The 21,546-nt window shown below is 49.9% G+C and overlaps 2 protein-coding genes across 2 annotated transcripts in view; both read right to left on the reverse strand.

The window, feature by feature from the left end:
- Positions 1 to 16,339, reverse strand: part of LOC129343958 (SNF-related serine/threonine-protein kinase-like) — a 29,309-nt gene extending 12,970 nt beyond the window's left edge. The window contains exons 1-2 of the mRNA XM_055000391.1: positions 16,277 to 16,339; positions 13,003 to 13,636 (exon numbers count right to left, since the gene is read on the reverse strand). Of these exons, the coding sequence (XP_054856366.1) occupies positions 13,003 to 13,591 (589 nt within the window). The 5' untranslated portion in view covers positions 13,592 to 13,636; positions 16,277 to 16,339. The remainder of the gene's footprint in view (positions 1 to 13,002; positions 13,637 to 16,276) is intronic.
- FHOD1 (formin homology 2 domain containing 1) overlaps positions 6,162 to 21,546 on the reverse strand; it is a 274,420-nt gene continuing 259,035 nt past the window's right edge. The window contains exon 25 of the transcript XR_008598354.1: positions 6,162 to 6,172. The gene's annotated coding sequence lies outside the window, so the exon portion shown is untranslated. The remainder of the gene's footprint in view (positions 6,173 to 21,546) is intronic.

Genomic DNA, 21,546 nt, shown 5'->3' on the forward strand with positions numbered 1-21,546 from the left:
TAGAAGCAGAGAAAGGGAGAGGAAACTCTAGAGTGGGGCAGGGGAGTCGATGAGAAAGCCTCGCCCCTTGTAGTTATCTGCCTCACCTCAGAAGGACATGAAGAAGGGCCTGGGAAAAGGAATGCAGTGTGAGCAGGACAAATAGGTGATGGGTGGCCCAGGTCCTCAACTCTACAGGGCTTCATAGCTTAAAACCAGTGTCTTGAATTGTGACCTGAAGTACAGCAGGAAGCCAGAGGTCTCTACAGGAGACATCTGACATGTGAAGAACATGTGTCAGGAGAGGCAATGTTAGCCGGGAAGGGTAGTTTTAAAAGATAGAGTCGGCGGCAGGGCAACGGCTTTGCTATACACTGGAGCTGTGTGAAGGGGCTGTGCAATGCCAGGAGGGAAACTTCAGCCCTTTATGACCTCTCTAGGTCCAAGCCCAGCTCTGGAAGGCAGCGCCAGCCCATTTCCATTCCTCGCTGCCCTCTGGTTGCCATCCCACACAGTTTTAGACTAGAGGTGAAATTGACAGAGCCTTTATGGAGGTGAAGATGAAATTGACAGATCCTCTGAGGAGCTCTCAGCTGGCTTTATGTCAAGACACTCCCAGTGAAGCTCTTTCAACATGCTTGAGGTCCACCCCAGGTAGTAATCTTGCCATTGTAATTCTGGAGAACTGAAACTTTCAAATAGTCTCCAAGGACAGCCCCGCAGAGAGTGCATTACAATAATCTAACCTGGAAGAGATGGCAACATAGACCAGGTTTCTTGAGGAGGGGTCATAGCTGGTGAACCCCATGAAAGCTTATGCTGTAAATGGGGCTGCCAACAGAATCAAAGGCAGTCTTTTCTGAGCCCAGCACAGATTTTAAATACTGTTCGCACCTCATTCCCTAGCATTCTTTGGCAAGCCACTGTCTCAGCCTCAGTTGCACATCTGTTAAATGGGAATAATGGCGATTACTGCATTAGGGTGTTGTGACAGAGAAAAAAGGAGAGATTCTAAAGCTTAGCCAAACACTTTGGAAAATGTACCTCCTGCATACTCCAGTTGACCACCACAACACAAAGAATGTGTCGATTTTTAGATTATACGTTAGGAGATTCACAGCATAGAAGTTTTAAAAAAATGAACACAGGAAAGAATCTGGTTAAAATACCAAGGCTGTGAAGGCGGGCGTTATTTGTGTTCATTGTAGAAATAAAAATGAGAATCATTTCCTCTGTTGAGGTAAATGGGTGTTCACAACTTGCGATTTTCAGCACTGATAATTAAAATAACTTCGCTTATATACTGCTCTTCCAAACAGATCATTGCCCCACTTAGAGCAGTGAACAAGTTCAGTGTTATTATTATCTCCATTACTTTTTTTTTTACATTCTCAGCGCCGCCTTCCTACAGGGTAGGAAGTAAATTTCAAAATGCAGGCGAAAACCTAGTATTAATGGATAACATGTATTTAAATAGAGGTTAAAAATAGAGAAAAACCAAAAAATAATTCTTTAATTTAGTAAAATGATTTATAAGCCCACCTTTCTTCTCAAAAAGCCTACCTCTTGGCATAGAAAAATACTCAATAGCAGGCAATGGCTATTCAATGACCTTAGCAAAAATGAGGAATTGCAAACTGCATTTTAACCAAAAAAAGAAAATGATAAAGGAAAAGATAAAGGTTCTGAACATAGGAAAATGTCTTAGCCTAGCATCCAAAGGCTAGTCCTGGATTCCTCCTTATCTATGGAGGCTCAGGTCATGTCTGCGGTCTGGATTGCTTTTTTCCAATGTTGGAAAAACGCTGATGGACGTTCCATTCAGGTCACATATTACACCAGTTTTGCAGCAGCTTCACTGGCTGCCCGTGGAGTTCCGGGTCCGTTTCAAGGTATTGGTGTTGACATTTAAAGCCCTAAACGGACTAGGACCAGCATACCTGAGGGACCGTCTCTCCCCGTATGTACCCCGGAGAGCGCTTCGTTCAGCAGATACGAACTTGCTGGTGATCCCTGGCCCCAGGGAGGCTCGTTTGGCCTCAACCAGGGCCAGGGCTTTCTCGGTCCTGGCCCCAACCTGGGGGAACTCTCTGAAGACACTCGGGCTCGCCAAGATCTGGTATCATTTCGGTGGGCCTGCAAGACGGAGATGTTCTGCCAGGCATATGGTTGAGGCCAGTATTAGGACCATCATTGAGCCTCCCGTCGCCTTCTCCTATCCAATGACATTCCGTCCGTCCGGGTGTCTCTCTTTGTATCGGAGGGCAGGAATGTGCAATGGGCCATCTGAATGTTGTACCTTGTCCTAAGCCCGCTTGCGGGAGGGAGGGCTAAATACCAAATAAAGTAAAGTAAAGTAGAAGAATAGTTGCCAGATGAACTTCAGGAGGAGAGCATTCCTCAGATGAGTGAGTGGCCACCACTGAGAAAGCCTTTTTACCAAGGGGGGGGGGCAAAGTGCAGGGCTTGGGATGAGGAAGTGTTCTTTGGGATATTCTCCCTTCACCCCCTGCTCTCTCTGAGAAAAGCCCAGACTTGGGGAGGGAGGTCCACTGCAAAGTGAAGTGTGGAATGACCTGGGCGATACGGTTGGAGTGGCCCTGCTTCCTTCCCTCTGTATCTCCGTTCAAGGAGGGAATGTGTTCTATAAAAGTATTCTAGCTATCCTGGGGCCATGCATCAGTCGTGGCAATGTGCTGGCACGCAAGCTGTAGCTATTACCCACCACGTAAGACCCCTTAACTCAGCTTCAAACTCAAGATGTGTATTAGTGATGTTAGCGACGTCAAAAGTAGCCACCAGATTAAGTAGAACGGACGGGGACATATCCCCCTCTATCTATCTGCAGGGGGAGATCACCCAGCAGAACAGCAAAACTTCTCTCCATCCCATAATCTCCCCCCCCCCTGCTTTGTAACTTTGTTTCTGTCTCCATTTAGTACCCTAGTTAGACAGGGAAATCAGGTCATTTCAAAAGCAGCAAAATTACAGGAGCCTTGAGACACCTTAAAGACAAAATGCATTCCATCAGAAACTCTTCTGAAGCAGATCCAGAGGAGTTAGCCGTGTTAGTCTGTAGTAGCAAAATCAAAAAGAGTCCAGTAGCACCTTTAAGACTAACCAATTTTATTGTAGCATAAGCTTTCGAGAATCACGTTCTCTTCGTCAGATGCATGCCCTCCATGCATCTGACGAAGAGAACGTGATTCTCGAAAGCTTGTGCTACAATAAAATTGGTTAGTCTTCTGAAGCAGAGCTCACAGAGGTTCTTTTAGGCTAACTGCTTCTGCAAGCTGAGCTCTGCAGGAAGGAAGGTCAGGCGAACTACCTCTTCCTCGCTCCCCCCTCCGCACTTCTTAGTACAGTCGCTGCTCCGCCCGAGCTATAAATACTCTTGGCACACACGTGGTACAGAGGGAGCGGATCTGCAGCGGAATCCGTGCCGGGGCTTTGTGTTGATGCGCACGCAGCGGAGCGAACAGGAAATGGCCTGCAGAGCTGAGCGGCTGTCACGGAAAGGGGAGGGGGAGACCCTGTGATTACTGCCGCTCCTCTGCACGCCTCTCTGACAGCCAAGGCAGCCTTCTTCTCAAAAGCCACATCTGGACAGTGCAAACATAAGCGGGGGGGGGGGAGATGCTGGTGTGCCCGGGCCAACCCACGTTTCTGGGGTTCCGGCTGTTAACTAGGGTCCGGCAGCATACCCGGTCAGATATGGACTGACAGTTGGAAGACACAGACGCCAAAAATGTAGTGAGTATGGGGGTCTCAGGTTCGAATCCTCACTCACCTATGGAAGCTCACTGGGTGACCTTTGGCCAGTTACATACTCAGCCTAGCCTACCTCACAAGGTTGTTGTGACGATTAAATGGAGGAGAGGAGAACCAGGGAAACTGCTGTAGGGAGAAAGACAGGGTATAAATGAAGTAAACAAGACAATCAGTTAACTGATATGAGTGAATACTGGCTTCTCGGTATCTTATCTCTTTCCTTAATACTTGCATAGCGCAGAAAAAGAACAGGAAGTTGATCTGGTGCTCTGGACTGCGGAGGAAGCTATCAGGAGTCCTGGGGGCTGAGCAAACTCCACGCCATGTGCCTGGGGAAGGGGGAGCCCTGACTTCTCAAGTAAAAAGTTAAGATACGTCTCAAGATAAAAGCTATTTTTCAAGGAGAAAAAAAGGAAAAACTCTTATCAATTTGGAAGAAGTGGTGAACAAGAGGAAGAGAAATCTTATTTGCTTTTGGGGACGATATCCTCCCATCCAACCTGGTTCCAGTTCCAGAGGATGGGTGGGCAGGCCAGAAGGAAAGGCATTCGGTGACTACAGACAACTGGGCATTTGCACTCTGTGTCTGGTGCTAGCAACCCGCTTGAGAACCACTGTTCTGCCCCCCCCCCATTAAATTTTCCTCCCATTTATGGTTAATTTCATGCCCACTGGAGTTTGTCAAGCAACCCAGCCCATGCTGAGCACATCTGCCCCACTGATTTCAGCATGCGTGCATGGAAAGTATCATCAAGTCACAGACGAGTTATGGCAACCTGTAGGGGTTTCAAGGCAAGAAACAGAGATGATTTGCCACTGCCACTCTCTGCACAGTGACCCTGTGCTTCCTTGGTGGTCTCCCATCCAAGCACTAACCAGGGCTGACCCTGCTTAGTTTCTGTGACGGAGCTAGCCTGGGCCATCCAGGTCAGAATACCGACTTCAACAGCATGTGCCTAAAAATGCTCCTTGGGAATCAAATGGGACCAGTGGGATTAGCTACTGGGGACCAGGCTAATGGTGTGTTTTTTAATCCTTGACAAGGAAGATTTGGAGTAGGGAGGGAGAAGAGAGGCTGGTCAGTGTTTTACCTGCTGGCTGGTTCTACAATCCAAATTCTACCCTCCCCAAGGTTTTTCTTTCCTGTAGGAAAATGCGATTGCAAATGCGGCTGAAACTCCGTGCAGGACCAGCTGTTTGGGGGGAGCTCAATCACAGCAGAAAAAACGGGAAGCAGGAAAAAGGGTCAAAACCTTGCTCAACGTCCTCCTATCCCGGAGCTGCTTTCCTACAACCGAAGCACCCATCAAGGATACAACATACAATCTGACCCCAAGATAAACTCCCCAGAGCTGAGCTGGCTACTTCAAAACAAACCGCTCTGTGAGACAGCCGGCACTCCCTTGCCAGCCGCCTGCTGCGCATGTGCAAGTTAATTAACGGTTGCCTAGTTAACGCATTATCCAGCAAGCTAGATGCTCAGGTGAGGAAAGTCACAGTTTACAAACAGACGGAATAAGCTTTCAGTCCGTTCGACCAGCAAACGCCATGCTGAGAATGATTAAGAAAAGGGTTGAAAATAAGACAGTCAATACTGTAATGCCACCATATAGGCCGAGGGTATGGTCTTATCCAGGGCTTTTTTTCTAGGAAAAGAGGTGGCGGAACTCAGTGGGTTGCCCTCGGAGAAAATGGTCACATGGCTGGTGGCTCCGCCCCCTGATCTCCAGACAGAGGGGAGTTGAGATTGCCCTACGCACTCTAAACTCCCCTCTGTCTGGAGATCAGGGGGCGGGGCCACCAGCCATGTGACCATTTTCAAGAGGTGCCGGAACTCCGTTCCACCGTGTTCCAGCTGGAAAAAGCAGCACGTCTTATCTGGAAGCATGGTTGCCAACCTCCAGGTGGGGCCTGGAGATCTCCTGGAATCCAGGATTCAGTGAATAGCTCCCCTGGAAGAAATGGCTGCTTTGCAGAATTTTTGTTGCTCTCCTAAGCAGCTTGAGAATATGACTTGAGTGAATGCAAATATTCTCGTATCTGCTCTGAGCATGTCTCTGGCTTCCATTAGGAATGAAACCCTGGGGAACAAGGGGTGTGGACTTAAAGGTAAACAGGAGCATGTATTTCCTGTTCTTGTAGTACCCAGCAGTTGGAAGGCTAAACCAAAAAGCAGAACTGCCACATTAGTCCTGCAGCTAGACTGGAGGCTCTCTCTATAATCCTCTTTAAGGAAGCTGCTCCTATGCAGAGGGGCATACCCTTCCCCATTTCCTACTCTAGGCCGAAGCAAGATACCTTTGATATACTCCTGGATTTTTAAAATAAAATACAGTCTGCTGGGACTGATCAGGGGAGTCCTGTCTTGGCAGCACCCAACCAGCCACGTCAAAACACAGCCGCAGGACGCACACACAACACACTGCTACAGAAGTCAACTCCAAGCGTTCTTGATCCTCAAGCAAATACACACCCACTTTCAGCACATCCGTACATTTACACACCTCTCTTGTCAAAAGCAAACTCAGGGACAGGCACTTGTTTTTCCACTGCAGAACATACCCGCACACACATGTACACACACCCTGTTTGTGCTTAACACACCCTGTTTAATTCAAGACATGCACCCACTATACTCAGCCTACATGTATGGGGGCAGATCTCCTTCTGCTATTTTACAAACTAACACACACATAACTGGAGCTCCCACTGCAAATTCCGCTGCCCCCCCGAGCCCCCACGTGTGCCGCTGTCCTTTTCCATGGCTCTTCAGCTGGCAAGCGGTACTCCACAGCTCTAGAACAGATAAATATTTCCCTGTCCTGGAGCTCTTAATAAAACAAGAGACGGCAGCTCTACACTGGACCAACATGCAATTCACTACCATCCGGTGGAAAAAATATATGATCTCAAATGGTTCCCTATATGTTGCTTTTATCAATCGACGAGCAGCTTTTGATTCTATACCAAGAAACCAGCTATGGACCAAGCTGAGAACCACCTCCACCAATTGCAGACCGTTGTGGTTAACTGAAAGACTGTATGAGCCCTCTTATGCATGTGTTCGCTGTAGCAACTTGGGCCATTTGTCTAGAGCCTTTCTTTTGCGGAGAGGGGTCCCTCAGGGATGTGTTTTGGCTCCTTTATTGTTCAATCTATATATGAGTGATTTGTTTGCAATAAAACAAGAGCATGGCTACTCAGATGAAATTTTGGCTGCTGCAGCAAGCCTCTTGAACCATCTTTAGCCTACATCCTGCACTTGCACTTAATTAGACTAATGGGCTCAGCCCAAACTGCCACTGTGCCTCACAACAGGACGGGAAGGGCTCAGGAAAATCCATCCAGTGATCTCTGCTTTCAGCAGGTAGGTTCTTTCTCTCTCTCTGTTAAAAAGGCTATTTTCCCCCCTCTGGAAATAGCTTCTGCTGCAAACTTCCTGGCACAAGAGTATGGAAAAAGCTCCATCCTTAGATCTCCATCCTAACACCTCTGCCCCAACAGAGAATCCTTCTGTTCTCACCCTAGTCTGCAACAGCCCAACACCACCAAGCCCTCCAAAGCTCAAGTATGCACGTTCCCCATCCTAGGAAGGCCAGCATGTGACTGAAAATCTTACCAGCACGGTCTGCATGGATGGAACGGAATTAAAGCAGTTACATTGTCATTAACGCTCTCCCTCTTTATTATAATAGTAAAGAGTCCAGCAGCACCTTTAAGACTAACCAACTTTACTGTAGCATAAGCTTTCGAGAACCACAGTTCTCTTCGTCAGACGCATCGTCAGCTTTCGAGAACCACAGCGCTCTTTGTCAAATGCATCGTCAGACAAAGAGAGCTGTGGTTCTCGAAAGCTGACGATGCATCTGAGGAAGAGAGCTGTGGTTCTCAAAAGCTGAGGATCCATCTGATGAAGAGGTCCGCGGTTCTCGAAAACCTATGCTACAGTAAAGGTTAGTCTTAAAGGTGCTACAGGACTCTTTACTATTTTGCTACTACAGACTAACACAGCTAAATCCTCTGGATCTGTGACCTCTTTACTATGCAAACTTTGCAACATTTGAAAAAATGCCCGTTCTTCCAGCCCATGTATCACTATAAAGCTGACCTTGAAAATAAGGGCTAAATCTTTATTTAGTGAAAACATTCTCAGAGTTAGGAATCTGGCCTGAGGGCTTGTGAAAGGCGCTTATCCAAATTTTATCTCTGCCACGAACTCACTGTCAAGCCCCCGTTTTCTCTGCCTGAGCATACACGGTCCTTTCCCCAGAACCACTGCAATACTGGGTTAATAGTACTAGATCTGCCCCATTTCCTAAATACTGTTTGTACCAATGCATCTTGGGGGGGGGGGCAGGGAATGTGATGGAGACTCCACTCTATTTACAGGCTTCTTCTAAAAGTTAAACAAAAATGTATTAACATGAATTCTGTTCCATGCCTGAAGTTTAAGAGAACAAGAATTCCCTGTCCTCCTCACTTCGATACTTGCAAATTGGCTAAACCGATTAGAGAAAGCAGGCAGAAACGTCTCTCTATGTGGAGAGAAACCATTTTTACAAGCAATGAGCAAAACCAGTGACAAGACAGGGGGCCATGGGGAGCGGGGTGGGGTCTCTGATCCCAACACACACACAAGCACACAGAGCAATGCCTGTTTGGACAGATGCAGACATTTATTTATGTTGTATTTTATTATTCCTCCTATATATCCCACCGAGGACCTAAAACGGCTTTCACTGTTCTCCCCTCCTCCACTTTCTCCTCGCATCCACCGCCCTGTGAAGTGGGTGAAAGTCAGGTAGTGGTCCAGGGTCACCCACCGAGCTTCCACAGCAGAATAGGGATTCGAAACTCTTCCAGATCCTAGCCCAACGCTCTAACCACTACTCCATACTGGCTGTTCTCTCTTGGATGGCTGAACAAGCAGCCAATCACAACTCAGAGCAGACTGGTAGTTACAGAGGAACGTCTACAGCCACACCCCGAGAAATACACCAAGCTGTCTCTCTGAATTACCAGGCTTGGGTCTGTATTTTTTCCCAGTCCTGTTCATGATGGAGGTAGAAGGCTACATTTTAAGTGTCTTAATTCTGCATCCTTTACGGTCTCCTAGCACTGCGCGCCTATAAAGATAGATGTTGTTACTTACACTAACAAGGTTGCGGCTTTATGGGTCTGAACAGCAAAAATCTGGACATAACTTCCTCTGTCACACTAGATAACTACTCAGGGAGCTGGCTCTCAAAATCCAATTCAATTAAGGAATTAACTGCACAACCTGTCAACAGAGTTACTTCCGGCTTAGCGCAGCAATTTCAAGCCAGCATACGATGGCTGTGTAAGACACTTTGAACATATCGGACTATTATTTTGCTGCTTTCTGATGCTCCTGCAATGTAACTGCAGACCTCTCTCGTCACAAAATCTCTGTCAATGGACCTGAACAGGGCAGGAGATCCTGAGACAGGGGATAGGGAAAGACCTTGTGAGAATGAGCAAATGGGATACAGAAGTCGGGGAGGGGAGACCGAAGTTCCTGATGGAGCAGGTAAGAGTGTCACATGGGGGGATTCGAAATATACTTTCCCTACAAAATATCAGAAGTCTCTTCACAGTGCAATCCAAGTTGAAAAATCTGCATAGGATTTCACTGTAAGAGCAGCAGGACTCTAATCTGGAGAGCCAGGTTTGATTCCCCACTCCTCCGCCTGAAGCCAGCTGGGTGACCCTGGGTCAGTCACAGCTCTCTCAGCTCCACCCACCTCACAGGGTGATTATTGCTGTGGGGATAATAATGACATACTTTGTAAACCGCTCTGAGTGGGCCTTAAGTTGTTCTGAAGGGTGGTATATAAATCGCATATTGTTGTTGCTGTTGTTGTTATAAGCCTCTGTTAATCAGTAGGTGTTCCACAGGCAACTTCAGGTATTAGGAACTTCCAGCCAAGGCTCCTCCCTTCACATCCCCACTCCATCCCACCGCAACACCATTCTCTATTGCTTGTGGGGTGGCTGGAACCCAGAGCTGCCCAGCAGCTTTCCATATGCTAACAGCCTGGGCTTTTTTTCAGCTGGAATGCGGTGGAATGGAGTTCCATCACCTCTTGATAATGGTCACATGGCCGGTGGCCCCACCCCTGATCTCCAGACAGAGGGGAGTTTAGATTGCCCTCCACGCCACGGCGCGGAGGGCAATCTAAACTCCCCTCTGTCCGGAGATCAGGGGGCGGGGCCACCAGCCATGTGACCATTTTCACCAAGGGAGATTTAAACTTTTAAAAATTCCCCCCTTGTTCCAGCTGACCCAAAGTGATGTCATTGGCCCTGGGAGCATGCGTACACTTTGTGCACGCACATGTGGTACCAGGGGCACCACCTCCCGCCAAGAGTTGCCCCCTGTGCTGGCAACCCACTGAGTTCCACCACCTCTTTTCCCAGAAAAAAAAGCCTTGGTAACAGCATACAAGCACACAGAGTATCAGCTGGGAACAGACCAGTGGCAGCCACCACAAGCGGCACGAAGTTGAGAACGGACAGGCGTGCCTCGCCATTTAGTTGCTTTAAGGCAGCCTCTGAGTGATCTTAAGGTTGCCAACCTCTGGGAGGGGGGCTGGAGATCTCCCAGAATTACAAGAGATCTCGAGACTACAGAGATCAGCTCCCCTAGAAGAAATGGCAGCTTTGGAGGGTGGACTCTATGGCACTCCCCTCCTCAAACCCTTCCCTTTCCAGGCTCCACCCCCAAAATCTTCAGGAATTTCCCAACCTAGAGTTGGCATCTCTAAAGTGATGCTGAAGGTTGCAAGCAACTTCCCTTGTGGATTTCTGTCTTTCAACTGAATATATGTGAATCCTTTGAATGGTGAAAACGCCACCCGAACGCAAAGGATTAATGTTATTACCATTTTACGTCAGGGACCCCCTGCAGAACCCATCTCAGGAAGCCCCCCATCTCTAAGACGCAGCTTTCTCATCTGCCAGTTTCCCCCATGCAAATGACAGGTGCAGATAAACGCAAAGCGCACGCATGCACAGACAGACAGTCGCCCACACTTGCATTCACCATATCCAACCGGCACAGAAGCCTTCTCCAGCCCAGGCAGCCCTGCAGCTCCCAACGATGATCAAGCAGCCCATTAAGACTGAAAGATTCCTTATGGCTGTCCCACTCCACCCCTCTCTCGCATGAAGGGAACAGCCACCAAATCCCACAGAGAGGGCCAGTGCCCAGCACGAGGCATGCCCAGTGCCCAGGTGGAAACAGCAGTCACAGCTTAGCCCCAGGAATTGCTTTCAAAAGTCTCTTCACACATTACAGAGCATGCAGGGGGAGCCAAGTCCCTGAGTCAGATGCGTGACACAGAGCCAAGCTACAAGAGACGAATTACATACACTTGCCTGGCAAGTGAACAGACTCCCGTGTATTCCTCCCTGTTGACTGGCCATTCACTTGATCTCCACTTGATCAAGTGGAGAGCAAGTGAATAGCAAGTGAACCGGGAGGAATGCACGTGATTCTGTTCACTTGCCAGGCAAGTGTAATTCGTCACTTGTAGCTTGGCTCTCAGTGACACACGAGTTGTGGGTTCTCCTTAATCCCTGTACACGCCGTGACCAGTTAGGAAAAGGACCACAATGCACATGGGCAAGGAATGTCAGCCTTCCCCTTACACCACTTTGCCAGCTTGAAACAGTCCCAGGTGGGGCACGGTATTGGCCCACTTGAGGAAACCTACATGTATCCCAGGAAAGACTAGGAGTTCCTCTGAGCCCCTGAGAACCCCTCGTGCTGCAGAAAAGACTACTCCGGATCTATTTATTACATTTTTAACCCGCTCTCTCTCCAAGGAGCTCACCGCACCTTCTCTGCGCTCCATTTTATCCTCACAACAGCCCTGTGAGGAAGGCTAAGTTTGAGACAGACTGGCCCAATGTCACCCAGAGAGCTGCATGGCTAATGTGGGAATGCAGTGGCAGGAAGTGCCCCTTCCAGAACTGGGGACAGCCGATATTATCCTCTCATACAAATAAGTATCGGCTCTTTATAAAGGACGGAACAATGCTTTGACACGGCGGTGGTTCTGCTCCGGATGATCATTCACACCTTGATTTAAGAACAAAAGAAACAGCCTTGCTGAATCTGACTAAAGGACTTGACGAGACCAGCAGCCGTTTGCTGGCAGGGGGCTGCAAGATGCCTCTAAAAAGCCCACCAGGGCAGGGCACAAAGGCCCGACGATCGCCCTCCCCTTTCACGGGCCCCCAGTCTGTGCTACTCCGTGACCTGCAGCCTCTGCATGTGGAGATGCTACTTAGCAACTTGCGGCCAACAGAGCTACATCAGAATGGTATGGCAGCCAGAGGGTCCGACTAGGATCGGGAAGACCCACGTTCAAATCTTTGTTCTGTCAGGGAAGTTTGCTGAGAAACACACTTTCAACAAGGTTGTTGTGAGGATAAAATGGAAGAGAGAAGAGCGACGTTAGCCACTTCGGGACTCCATAGCTGCGCATAAATGAAGACACTTAAATGCGCAAAACCCTCCTTGGATTTGCTGAGCCCCTTTGAAAATATCCCTCCAAGCCAGAGCTCAGTGCCACATCTTGGTGGTACTCAGCGACAGCTAGCGTGGGGTAGTGGCTAGAGTGGCACACTCAGCCTAACCTACCTCACAGGGTGGTTGTGAGGGGGAAATGGAGCAGAGGAGAATGATGTAAACTGCTTTGGGCCCCCGCTAGGGAGAAAAGCAGGGTATAAATGAAGTAATTTTTTTTTAATTTGGGTGCCAAATTCCACATTTATTTCTCCACTTGCCACTGAGCTTTCCCAGCAGGCCTTAAAGTGTTCTATCAAGTCACGGTGGACTCATGGCAACGCCATGAAGTTCCAACTCATGGAGTTTTCAAGGCAAGAGATGAGCAGAGGTGGTTTGCTATTGCCTTCCTCTGCATAGCAGCTCCGATCTTCCTTGATAGTCCCCCATCCAAATAACAACCCTGCTTAGCTTCCAAGCACAGACAAGATTGGGCTTGTCTGGGCTATTAGGGCTGCTACCAGCTGGCTTTAGTCTTACGCTGCTTCCACACATGCTGGAAAATACACTTTCAAAGCACTTTAGCAATTGTTTGCAACCGGATTTCCAGGTTTCACAGTTGCAAATGATTGCAAAAGTGCACTAAAACTGCATTATCTGATGTGTGTTACAAAAAAAAGGAACCCTTCTCAAGCCAGTTCCCACCCAGTACTTACCAACTGCGGGAGCATCGTATTCATCCCCCAGCAGGATTTCGGGGGCTGAGTAGGCCAAGGAGCCGCAGCTGGTGGTGAGCATGGTGCCTGGCTGGAAGCAGTTGCTGAAGCCAAAATCCGTCAGCTTGACCACCCCCTGTTCTTGGAAGAAGACCACATTCTCGGGCTTGAGGTCGCGGTGGACCACATGGAGGTGGTGGCAGTAGGAGATGGCGTGGACGATCTGGGCAAAGTAGTGCTTGGCCCGCTCCTCTCCAAGGCCCCCTTCGTGCTGCATGATGTGGTCAAACATGTCCCCGCCGTCGCCCAGCTCCAGGATGAGGTAGAGCTTGGAGTGGGTGTCGATGACCTCGTAGAGGCGCACCACATTGGGGTGCTGGACCAGCTTCATGCAGCGCACTTCCTGCAGGAGCTGGGCTGCCGCCCCGCCATCCAGCTTGGTCTTGTCGATCACTTTGACGGCCACCCGCTCGCCCGTGAAGACGTGCCGTGCCAGCTTCACCACCGCAAAGTGGCCCTTGCCCAGGGTGCGCTCCAGATCGTAGAGGCCGGCAATCTTCCCTTCAGAGAAGGCCCGTGTCCCAGCCATCTCCGCCGTGTGCTGTGCCTCACAGAGGCCTGGGCATTGGTGGGGCTGGAATGGGGGGAAAGAAACGGTCAGAGAGGAGGCAGTTGGATCTACTCACCCTACAAGACTGCTCTGAAGGGATGGGTCTGGCTCAGTGGATGTCTGCTGAACAACAACAACAACTGCTGAATAATAACTCTGTGTTTATATACCGCCCTTCAGGACACTTAATGCCACACTCAGAATGGTTTACAAAGTCAGTGTCATTATTATCCACACAACAATCACCCTGTGAGGTGGGTGGGGCTGAGAGAGCTCTGAGAGAGCTGTGGCTGACCCAAGGTCACCCAGCCGGCTTCAAGCAGAGGAGTGGGGAATCAAACCCGGCTCTCCGGATTCAAGTCCTGCTGCTCTTAACCACTACACCAAACTGGCTGAATATGATTTAGATATTTATAGTCTGCTTGGCAACCCCAGAGGGGACTCAAAGAAGCATACGTCATTGTTCTTTGCTCCTCCTTTTTATCATAACAGCAGCCCTGTAAGGTAGGTTAGGCTGAAAGACAGTGACTGGCCTAGGTTTCCAAAGCAGAGTGGAGATTTGGGCCTGGATCTCCCAGATCCCAGCGCAACACCCCAACCATTATCCCCACTAGCTCTCTGTCGTCAGTGGGCCTCTTCAACCAGTGAAAGATACACAGGGTGGGATTTGTGTAAATGGAGAGAACTGGAATACCTCGGAATAATCGAGCAAGCCAAGTCAAGAGATCCCCGACTGGACTGACTAGGAGGTTTTCCTAGACAAGTTTTGCATCCACTTCATTGAATGGAGGGCAGCGAGAAACCTAGTTAAGAATACAACAGCACAGACGGGCCACCTTCTGGAGCCAGCCAGCCAGCCACACTGGGCACCCATATTTCCTCCACATGAACGTGCATTTATCTAGATACGTACAACCACAAAGCTCAGCACAATGGCAATGTTGCACCCTCCTAACCATAATCATCCCTTAGAAAGAAAATATATGAAAAAAAGTATGGATAATTATATTAAGGTGCACTATGAATCATTATTTAAAATACTAAGATGGTGTTATATGGTTCCAGATAGCTCTGACCTATTTAGAAATTTTATGGATCGGCGAATCTATATAAATATGTGCAGGGGTTTTTTTACATCGCACAATAACAATTTAGAAAACATTTGAAAAGAAAAAAATAAACTCAGAGACAAAAAGACTGCCTCAGTCACAGATTCCTCAGCCCACAGCAAGAATCATTTCTCTTCCCAGAAAAGGAAGCTCTTGGGATTGTTGGGTTGTGGAAATTCCTTTATTCTCTCCACCCCGAAGGAAGAAACGTTGGATTTGTGCACATGAAAACGTGGTTCGGCAACCTGCGGCAAAGCGATGATGATACAAGAAGCTGGACATCTGTCTAAGTCCAACTGGTTGGGCATCACCAGGCAAGACTACCTGTGGCTCTGGGCCCAGACCCAAGAGCAGAGTTTAAAATGTCTCACATTAGGACATCAAGAGCCAGTGTGGTGTAGTGGTTAGAGCACTGAACCAGGACCTAGGAGAACCAGGTTCAAATCCACACTCTGTTATGGACACTGGCTGGGTGACCTTGGGCCAGTCACACACACTCAGCCTAACCTACCTCACAGGGTTGTTCTTTGGATAAAAAGGAGTAGAGGAGAATAACATAAGCCACTAACAGCACAAACATCTGCATAAAAATGAAGTTACATAAATAAATCAACCAAGCTGACCCAACCGGGGACATTGCAAGCTCAGCCTGCAGCCCTGCCTCACAAGAACAAGATGGAATGGATGAGTGTGGAGGCAGGTGGCAAAGGACGCTCCAGAGAAGGCCTCGGACCCTTGCATGCCTCCACAGACCAGGGCCTGGGTGGAGCAGCTTCAAAAGTCTCAGACTCATTTCCTTCCGGCAAACTGCAGGGTACAATCTCCACTAAGCGAGAGCCTTCTTTTCCCCCTGCCAGGCCTGGTTTCCACATGCAGGAGACCGGGATGATAGAACATGGAAAGGGCAGCCCGGACTGCACTTTGGCAAGCAGCGGGTTCGAGTTCTGAATGAAGCTTCAAGTTAAAAAAACACACCCCCGAAAATGGAAAATTAGCACTGCAGCAAAAAAAAGCGCCCCCCCTTTGCGTGCGGGGCTGGCTTTCTGCTTGCAGGGCCTTTCCAAGGGAACGTTCCACCAGCGCGACCCTCCCCTCGCCGGCGATTCCGGCCGCTTTGACCGCCACGTTCCCCGGGCAGGTGTCCGTCAACCGGAGCGATCCCCGCGGGGAGAGCGCGCCCCTGAGCACGGCCGGCGCGGCTCTCCACCAGGCCCCGCCGCGGCTGGGAAGATGCCCGCGGAGCCCCGCAGCCGCCGGGGCTGTCTCCGTGGGGCGCGCCGGCTCGCCGCAGCCCAGATCGGCGGCCCAGGCCGAGCGGCGCCGCAGCGGGGAGGGCAGCCTTGCGGCGCAGCCCGCAGCGCCCTCCCTGCCCCCGATCCGGGCTCCTCCGCCTCGCCGCCCTCCCTCCCTCCCTTCCGCAGAGGGGGCGCGCAGGGCCGCCGTCCCCCCGCCGCAGCCTCGGCCTGGCCCAGCAGGGCGCACCGGGCGCGCAAGGGCTGCGGCGGGCTGGGCGCCCCTCTGCGGGCAGCCCTCCTCCGGCGGGCCCCGCACTCACCCGGGGCTGGCCCGGCGCGCTGCTGCTCGGCTCTGCGGCGCTGGGAAGCGGCCGCTGGGCTCCACCGCGGGCTGACGTCAAGCAGCTCCTTAAGGGGACCGCGGCGTGGCGCAGCGGAGGCTGGCCCGGATGCGCGCCGGCGCCCCCTCTCCGCCCCGCCGCGCCGTTATTAGGCAGCCGCTCCGGGCGCGGGGCCGAGCCAGCAGCGGGCGGGAGGGCCCCGCGAAGGCCGCGGCTCTGCGCGCAGCGCCTCCTGCCCTCGGGGGGCGGGGGGGGGGGTTGCGCGGCCTGGCTCCGAAGGAGACAGGCGATAGGGTTGCCAGCCTCCAGGTAGTGGCTGGAGATCTCCCAGAATTACAACTGGTCTCCAGGCCACAGAGATCCCTTCTTCACCTGGAGAAAGTGGCTACTTTGGGAGAAAGTGGCTACTCTATGGAATTATGCCATGCCAAGGTCTTTTCCCTCTTCAAACCCCACTTTCTCCAGGTTTCACTCCCCAGATCTCCAGGAATTTCCCAACTTGGAGCTGGCAACCCTAGCTCAGATGCGCCTACTTCTGAGTAAATGCGGCTGCAAGAAGAGCCTCCTTTGCTTAGCCTTTCCACAGCCCACCTTCCCCCTGGCAGTGGCAACAGTGCCCCGGTTGAGATATTTTTATCCCAGTTTTCTCTCCCATGGGGGAACCTAAGCAGTTTACCTGATTCTTCTCTCCATTTCCTTCTAACAATAACCCTGTGAGGCAGATTAGGCTGAGAGAACCTGACCAGCCAGCCTCCCTAAGCCTAGTGCGGTTTCGAACCCGGCTCTCCCAGATCCTAACAAGGACACCTCACTGGCTGTTGGAGAAGGGGCTTTTTATAATTGTGCTCTTGTAATGTAAAGCTCTGGAAACTCACCGCCCCTTGGTGCAGAGAGATATCCGCTAAAGTCGCCAAATATCCAGGGAAGGGCCCACAAGGCTGCTCCAGTCCAGGGCCTTTAACCAAAGAAATCGGTAGGGGATGCTTTTCCAAGCATGACAAAAACATCACCCTTGGCTAAGTTGTTTTAAAAGCACGTATTTTTAAAAAGCTGGCAACCCATGAGATTATGAAAGGGGCTTGACAAATTAACCCTTCATATTCGGAGGCAGTCTCCCAGTGCCAAAGAGACCGTTGGCCTGTATGCTCCACTTGTCTGCTTCCCAGAAGCCAGGGCTTTTTTTCAGCAGGAACGCGGTGGAACGGAGTTCTGGCACCTCTTGAAAATGGTCACATGGCTGGTGGCCCCGCCTCCTGATCTCCAGACAGAGGGGAGTTCCGGAACCTTTTGAAAATGGTCACATGGCTGGTGGCCCCGCCCCCTGATCTCCAGGCAGAGGGGAGTTCCGGAACCTTTTGAAAATGGTCACATGGCTGGTGGCCCCGCCCCCTGATCTCCAGACAGAGGGGAGTTTAGGGTGCCCTCCGTGCCAGCGGCACCCTCTGGAGATCAGGGGGGCAGGGCCACCAGCCATGCGACCATTTTCACCTAGGGTGATTTAAACTTTTAAGAACTCCCCCCTTGTTCCAGCGGACCCAAAGTGACATCATTGTGCGGTTCTGAGTTCCATCACTGAGTTCTACCACCTCTTTCCCCAGAAAAAAAGCCCTGACTGCAATGGTGTGTGACCTTTGTATTCACCATCTCTGTGACTTGATGCAGCTGTCGCATGCCTTTCTGGAGAACAAGGAGCTTGCGCCTGCCCCCCCCCTTGACTGCCGCCAACGGGTGGCCCTTGGAGGCAGTTCAGAAACTGCGAGTGGTACAAACGCAACAACTTGGCTTCCTGAGAGGAAGCTGCACAAACTCAAGAGAACTAAGTTTATTGAGGTTGGCTTCCAGTTTGTTTCCGGCCCGACCAAAAGTGCTGATTGTAAATGGTCCTTTGGGTACTCCTGATAAGTAAGCTTCCTTCAAGCTTCCCCAAGCCTGGTAACAAAGCTTGGAGAGCCACCACAGTGTGCGCCTGACAGCCGGAACTTTTCGGGGTGTGGAAGATTTTTTTTTAAAAAAAATGCAGCCTTCATAGGAGGAAGAACCCTAAAGGAGCCATAAAAAGAATGCAATGAGTTCCAAAGGGGATGTTGCTGTTTTGGACTATTCAGTTTGACTCCAAATTTGGTTTTTGGTATAGTGGTTAAGAGTGGCAGGACTCTAATCTGGAGAACTGGGTTTGATCCCCCACTCCTCCACTTGAAGCCAGCTGGGTGACCTTGGGTCAGTCACAGCTCTCTCAGAGCTCTTTCAGCCCCACCCACCTCACAGGGTGTTTTTTGTGGGGATAATAATAACATACTTTGTAAAGTGGGCATTAAGTTGTCCTGAAGGGCGGTATATAAATTGAATGTTGTTGTTTTTGTTAAACTGAGGCAAATTATGCTCCCCAGGCCATTTCGGGCTAATGGCACAGGGGAGGATGAAGCCCCTTCCCCTCTGTGCTGCAGTCCTTATCCAAACTGGTCCCCTTGCAGTCCTGCAAAATTAGTTCTCCGCACCTGGCATCTGGCTGTGGAGAAAGCAACCTGGAGATCTGATTCTTTAAATAATATGCCTCATTTGGCCCTTAAATACGCTTTTGGGAATTCTAGTTTGTAGATGGGGGCAGTGGTGGTCTTTTGGAGCTAGAAACACTTGCCTAGCATTCCGATTCTAGGAAAAGAAGATCCTCTTTCCCAACACACCAGACCCTGTGGTTCCCCCCAGCCCTTCTTTCATGGAGGACTTGCAAAATTCCTTTTTCTTTTGGGTCACATAAGCAGCTTTGTCTTCTGTTTGTCAAATCTGGCAACATCATAAATTTATCTCCCAAACGTAACAACAACAACAACTTTCGATTTATATACCGCCCTTCAGGACAACTTAACACCCACTCAGAGCGGTTTACAAAGTATGTCATTATTATCCCCGCAACAATAATCACTCTGTGAGGTGGGTGGGGCTGAGAGAGCTCTGAGAGAGCTGTGACTGACCCACAGTCACCCAGCTGGCTTCAAGCGGAGGAGTGGGGAATCAAACCTGGCTCTCCAGATTAGAGTCCTGCTGCTCTTACAGTGAAATCCTATGCAGATTTTTCAACTTGGATTGCACTGTGGAGAGACTTCTGATATTTTGTAGGGAAAGTATATTTCGAATTCTGGTTGTCACTCACCTCTTGCTTTTATGGCCTCTGGTCCACAGCAGCCTGAAACTTGATTCTTTGTCAGCAGCAAATTTACAATATGCTGGCATGAAGATGTTTTCTGAACACCTTGACCTAAACCTTTCTTAAAATCTGCTTTCCTCCCTTTGTTTGTAACATTCAGCCTGATGAAGAACTCGAAAGTTTGCACACTGTTATGTGTCCTTGGGTTAGACCTAATAAAGGTATTGCTTACACAGATTGTGTTTTTGGCTTTTACTTTTGGGCCAATGTGGCTGTAAACAACTTAAATCCCAAACTGCCAGACTGATTTCTTAGGCAGGAAGAGTGAAAGAGACAAAAAGAAAGATTTCTGGAGCTGGGGGCAAATTCCTGGCCTCATTTCCTGACCTACTAATGTTTGGGAGCCATTCCAAGGATCTGGGAGCTGGCGCCATTTTCTTGCTTCCAGCTAAAAATGTATCATTAAATAGAACAAACTTATTTTAGGGTTGCCAATCTCCAGCTGGGGCCTGGAGATCTCCTGATCTCCAGGCAACAGAGATCAGTTCTCCTGGAGAAAAGGGTTGCTTTGGAGGGTGGACTCTATGGCATTAAAGCATGGTGAAGCCCCTCTGCGCCTCAAACTCTGCCCTCCCCTGGCTGTGTTCCCAAATCTCCAGTAATTTCCCAGTCCAGAGTTGGCAACCCTATAAATTCTTCAGTCTGTAGCGCAGTGGGTGATGGGATTGGTGGAGTGACTTTTCCCTTCAGGTGTGAAGTTGTCTAAAGTGCACACTGCGTCAGCTCCCAAACCTGTTGACACAAATTATTCCATTTATGTCGAGGACTTCTATCTTGCCTCTCCAAGTCTCTGCTTGAGGCAGCTGAGAACAAAAAGAGAGGAGTAGATAATAAGTATTTAAAACAACACATCAACAAAAAACAGAACTGCAGTAAACCATCCCAGTCTTTATGCCTACAACCAGCAGCTCATAAAACCGACATTGTAAAACAATCTTTAGACCATAAAAGGGCGCCATAAACACAAACAGCAGGTGGGAAAAAGTGAGCCAGGAATAACAATACAACTAAAAGATGGAATTACATTTCAGTTAAAAATATGGGAGAGATGTTTTAGCCTGATGCCAAAATGCTAACAGGATTGGCACCAGGCGAGAGGGCACTCCATGATTGGGGGGGCCGCCACTGAGAAATCCCTGTCTCTGGTTGCCTCACCTCTCGAGGTGGTGGCAGGGCCGGCCTGATCACTAGGAAAACCAAGCCTAGAGCGCTAGATTTTTAGGGGTCCCAAAAAGATGAGAAGAACCTCCTCTACCAGTTTGAAGGGAAGTTTGACATTAACTGGCTTCTAGAATCTGATGACTCTGGTCTTCTACGGCAGCCATGATAGAACACAGAGGGCCATGGAAGAGCTATTCTATTTTTATTTCTACGTTGTTCATTTTGAATGCCCAATAAGTCAGTCGTTCATTCTAGACTTCTCCCTTTTCTCTTCTTTGAATTGGGGGTCAGTGTGCGAAAGTCGTCATGATTTCTTAACGTACCAAACCCACCCACCCCTTTGGGTCAGCCAAGAGAAGGAGCACCGAAAGTGGGGCTTAGAGGGATGATCTTAATCAAGGGACTCTTTCTCCACATGGATTCTGTCAAGCATTGTCTAGCGCTGCAACAAGAGTTGCCAAACTCCAGGTGGGGTCTTGAGTTCTCCCAACATTAAACAGATCTCCAGAGATCACTTACCCTGAATAAAATGGCAACTTCAGAGGGTGAACTCTATGGAATTTTTTTTTAGTTTGGTGTAGTGGTTAAGAGCATGGGGACTCTAATCTGTAGAGCCGGGTTTGATTCCCCACTCCTCCACTTGAAGCCAGCTGGGTGACCTTGGGCTAGTCACAGGGCTGGCACGCCCATTGAGGCAGGTCCGGCCCCTGCCTCGAGCGCTGAGGCGCCAAAGGGGGCACCAGAGGGGCATCGGAGGGGGCACCGGGGCAGGGGGGCGCGCCGCGGGGCTGGCAGCGGCAGCGCTGGTGGCTGATTGAGAGGGATGGGAAGCCGCTCATGTGCCGCCCCGGCCACCTGCCGTGCCTGGTGCGCAGCTGTTGCAGCC

Source organism: Eublepharis macularius, chromosome 16 (assembly GCF_028583425.1).
Source record: "Eublepharis macularius isolate TG4126 chromosome 16, MPM_Emac_v1.0, whole genome shotgun sequence".
NCBI classification, from domain to species: Eukaryota; Metazoa; Chordata; class Lepidosauria; order Squamata; family Eublepharidae; genus Eublepharis; species Eublepharis macularius.